This window comes from Mus pahari, chromosome 6 (genome assembly GCF_900095145.1).
Source record: "Mus pahari chromosome 6, PAHARI_EIJ_v1.1, whole genome shotgun sequence".
Taxonomy (NCBI): domain Eukaryota; kingdom Metazoa; phylum Chordata; class Mammalia; order Rodentia; family Muridae; genus Mus; species Mus pahari.
This window is the reverse complement of record NC_034595.1, coordinates 83210077-83214477: the sequence shown is the minus strand read 5'-3', so window position 1 is coordinate 83214477 and position 4401 is coordinate 83210077. Positions and strand designations below refer to the sequence as shown.

Genomic DNA, 4401 nt, shown 5'->3' with positions numbered 1-4401 from the left:
CACCCGACTGCTCTTCCAAAGGTCCGGAGTTCAAATCCCAGCAACCACATGGTGGCTCATAACCATCTGTAACAAGATCTGACGCCCTCTTCTGGACTGTCTGAAGACAGCTACAGTGTACTTACATATAATAAATAAATAAATCTTTAAAAACAAAACAAAACAAAAAAAAACCTGCTAGAGTGGAAGACCTTCTTCAACAGAAAGAATGAGTGCCTGACAATGTCCATATCTGTACGATGGACAGGGCCAAATTAGAGAGGGGGCTCCGAGGAAGAAAGGCTCGTAAGTACCTGGTTGTTTTCAGGGCTAAGACGACCGCCTGTCCCAGGAGTGCCTGCTATCTTTCCCACAGTGGTGCTATTGGCCATGGAGCCTTGTGGTGGGGTGCTAGCTGGCTCTGGTTTTACAGATGAGAAACTGGAGAGGTTGATTAGCGCTGAAGGGCCAAACTGGTTCATAATCTGCCGAGCTTTAGACTTCAGCTCATAGAGCTTGTCAAGATCCTGCTTCTTTTTAGAGCTGTGAGGACCAAGGCCAATCAACTGTAGAAGGGAAACAGACAGAGTTACTCTAGAGACACCTGCAGTGCTGGCTGAGTTCTGAAAGTAACATGAAATTTGTCAGACTCTGAGTCTTATCTGAGAAGGTGACCTCTTGACGTTGACATTAAAATGGAGGGAATAAGGAATTTCATTGCTCTCACCTGGTTTTTAGAAACCATCTTGTCTCCAAAACGGAAATGAAATAGTTCACAAAATTGAAATAAGGAAAAAAGTAAGTGAAATCAGCAATCTTATTTTAAAAATTGAACTAGAATAAGTAAGACATTTTAAAGGAGTTCATAAAAGTGCAATACTGGGTTAAGTACTTACATGCATTATTTTAAGTATCAAATAGTGTTAAATTCAAATAAACAGAAGCACAATCAAATACTTGAAACTCAGTCACAAATCTTAAGAAAACAATTAGTTCACTTTCAAAACTTGGTGAAGCATTCCAAAGCATGCTTATGTTCAAGGCAGGGCTCTGCCCAACAAACACAACTTTTAGGAACAATTAAGAGCTCTGCTTTCCTGGTAACAACCTTTTTCCATTGTGTTTTAGCATTCTTCAAGACATGCTGAGGCTCTTGCCTAAAGCAGCCACAAATCCTAAATCTTAGAGCCATTAGACTGACTGTGGATATCGGCTGTGGTGTCAAGACCAGAAGCACATTCACCAAGTTCTGCCGATGGCATCCTCAAAGAATTTACTTACTGCTATCTGAGTGTCTAGATCTTTAATTACATCAGCAACAGCTGTAAGCCCGCTGTAATGAGAGGCAGCCATTCTCAAAAGCTACCTGTAAACAAATAACTAGTGTCAAGTACCACCCTGGACACAGAAGTATTCCAGTCGTGTGGCATGGTGCAATTACACCAGTAGGGATCCAGCTGAAGATGCGGCTCAGTGCTAGAGTGCTTGCCATATGTGAGGCTCTGGCTTTGTAACTACATCAAGACAGTATTGTATCAGATGTGGCAGCTGAGGCAGGAGGATCTTGGGTATGAGGCCAGAGTCAGTCATCCAGGTAGCTGTTCTTACCTCAAACAGCAAAACTATAGGCTGCATGGTTGAGAGTTCAATTAAATAACCAAGTCTAACCCCCCTCATCCCATCTGTCACAGCTAAGCTGGGGTTGGCTGACAGAATGGCATGCTCTAATGGCTTTTCCGTTTAAAAGTTTTCCTTTGCTGGGCAGTGGTGACACATGCCTTTAATCCCAGCACTTGGGAGGTAGAGACAGGTGGGTTTCTGAATTTGAGACCAGCCTGGTCTACAGAGTGAGTTCCAGGACAGCCAGGGCTACACAGAGAAACCCTGTCTCAGAAAAAAACAACAAAACAACAACAACAAAAAAAAAACCAAAACAAACAAAAAACCCGTTGTGATCACCTTTGAAAGTAATAGAGGATGCTTTTAATTACATCACTCAGGAGGAAGAGGCAGGCAGATCTCCATGAGTTCTAGATTAACGGAGGGTATACAGTGAGACCCTGTCTCAAGAAAAGAAAAGAAAAGAAAAGAAAAGAAAAGAAAAGAAAAGAAAAGAAAAGAAAAGAAAAGAAAAGAAAAGAAAAAAGGAAGAATGGAAGAAAAAAGAAAGGAAAGGAATGAATGAAAGAAAAAAGAAGGGAAAGTTGGGAGACAGGATTAAGACAGATTCTGTTTAAACAATTTTACTTCTGTGATGGTTAGGAATCTTATTGTTGAAACACAATATCGGAGTCAAGGGGACTGTTTGCTGGTGGCAGAAAAGCCTTGTGACTATGGTGCCCGGACTACTTAATAGTTGGGTTTTACCTGGCTGTTTCCTCTCCAGCTTCTGGCTGTCTACACAGATTAGTGTTTCATAGTCTACATGAACTGAAAAGAACCAGTGATCTGAGACTAGGGAGCAAAAGAAAAGTTTTTTGTTTTGTTTTTTCTCCTTCCTTAAAATTTAAAAATTTATTTATTTATTTTATGTATATGAATACACTGCAGCTGTCTTCAGACACACCAGAAGAGGGCATCGGATCTCATTGCAGATGGTTGTGAGTCACCATGTGGTTGCTGGAAATTGAACTCAGGACCTCTGGAAGATCAGTCAGTGCTCTTATATGCTGTGCCAGCTACCCAGCCCTATTTTTCAACAGCTGGATTTGTGTAGATTGTTTTCAATTAATAGATTGGTGATGGAGCATGTGTCTCTGGGTTCAAGTACCAATGCCCTATATGGCTGTGAACAAATTATTCAACCCTGTGTATGTGTGTACATATGCATGTGGAGATTAAATCCAGGTATAGTTCCTTACACAGGCCTTGTGTACACCTTCCTCTGCCTCTCAGAATGCTGGGATTAGATGTGTGTGCTACCACCATCTGGCTTTCCAAGTTCCTTTAACTAAAAAAACAGTTACAAAGTGTGTCATGAGACCTGACACTGATTTTCTGATTCACTGAGTTTCTGAAATGAGAGCACATGGAAGAGTGTGTATGGATACCCATGTTTTCTAATATTATAAAATGCATATGCTCCATTCTCTTCTAAATCATAGTTACAAGTCAGCTTTGTGGGAGTTTTGTTTTGTTGAAGCAGGAACTCTATGTATCCCTGAGCAGCCTGGACCTCAGATCTGCCTCTGACTCCAGTTCTGGGATGAGAGAGGGCAGGGATCAGCATCATTGTCTGCTGGGATTCTTTTGCTTTTTGTGAGACAGGGTCTCATGCTCTTATTGTCCTGGAACACACTTCACAGACAAGATTAACCTCAAACTCACAGAGAGCCACCTGCCTCTGCTTCCCAAGTACTGGGCCTAAAGGTGCACAGTGGCAAGATCGGTATATTAAAAAGTTTTGCTCATTTTGGTAACTCATTATACTACCTATGCATTATTAACCATCCTGATTTTTTTGATTGAGGGGGGGAAAAGTTATTTCTTATTGTATGTTTTTAGGGTCTTGCTATGTACCCCAGATTGACCCAGGATTCACTAGGAGACAACTGAACTCATAAACAACCTTCCTGCCTTAGCCTCCCCAATGCTGGCACTGCAGGCCTGAACCTCCAGACCCAGGTCTTTCTGAGACAGAATGCGGTCACAGACCCTTGGTTAGATCAGCACTTGCTAGTAGTCGGAACTGACTCTGAGTCAGGGGTGCTTCTCCTGACTCACCTCTCCTGCTCCATGTGCTAAGGTCACAGTGTACGCCCGACTTCTGTAATCACTTTTACAGCTAGGGAATTTTTTTCTATTTACTACTTGTTTTATGTTGGACAAGGCACAGACATGGGTCATGGTGAGTATGGGAGTCAGAAGGTAACTCTGGGGAGTTGGTTCTCTCATTTCACCATGTTGACCAAGCTTAGGTAAGGTTAGGATTGACAGCAAGCACTTTGGTTCTCTGAGGTATCTTATTGGCCCTAATGGTGAGTTATCTTGGAGGTTTTATGTCTGTTTTTAGGGAAGAGGCTGGTTATTTAAGTTAGGGTAGGGTATCTGCCTTGTACGTATGAGGCTTTGGGTTTGAGCTCCTGCACAGGGAGGGATGGAGGAGAGACTGAAGCCTGCAACCCTAGCTACTTGGAAACTCAGGCAAGAGGATCACTTAAGCCCAGGCATTCAAGGGCAGCCCATGCTACGTTGTAAAACCCATCTCAAAGGATAGAAATAAACAGCTGGGTATGGTGGTGAGTGCCTACAATCCCGGTACTTCTGAGGTGGAGGCAGGAAGTACTTCAAGCTCAAGGTAGTCTTGAGCTGCATAGTCAGTTCAAGATACTGTAGGCTACATGAGACACCATTAAAAAAAGGGGGGGGGGGGCTGGTGAGATGGCTCAGTGGGTAAGAGCACCCGACTGCTCTTCCGAAGGT

At 42.8% G+C, this 4401-nt stretch overlaps 1 protein-coding gene across 3 annotated transcripts in view; it reads right to left on the bottom strand.

The window, feature by feature from the left end:
• The window catches only part of Taf12 (TATA-box binding protein associated factor 12), an 18126-nt gene that overhangs the window by 9017 nt on the left and 4708 nt on the right, over window positions 1–4401 (bottom strand). For 2 of the 3 annotated variants that reach the window (XM_021200272.2, XM_029540430.1), the window contains exon 2: window positions 294–545. In XM_021200272.2, the coding sequence (XP_021055931.1) occupies window positions 294–461 (168 nt within the window). In that variant the 5' untranslated portion in view covers window positions 462–545. Of the gene's footprint in view, window positions 1–293; window positions 546–1260; window positions 1346–4401 lie in introns of all 3 variants that reach the window. The other variant, XM_029540429.1, reaches the window with a different exon arrangement.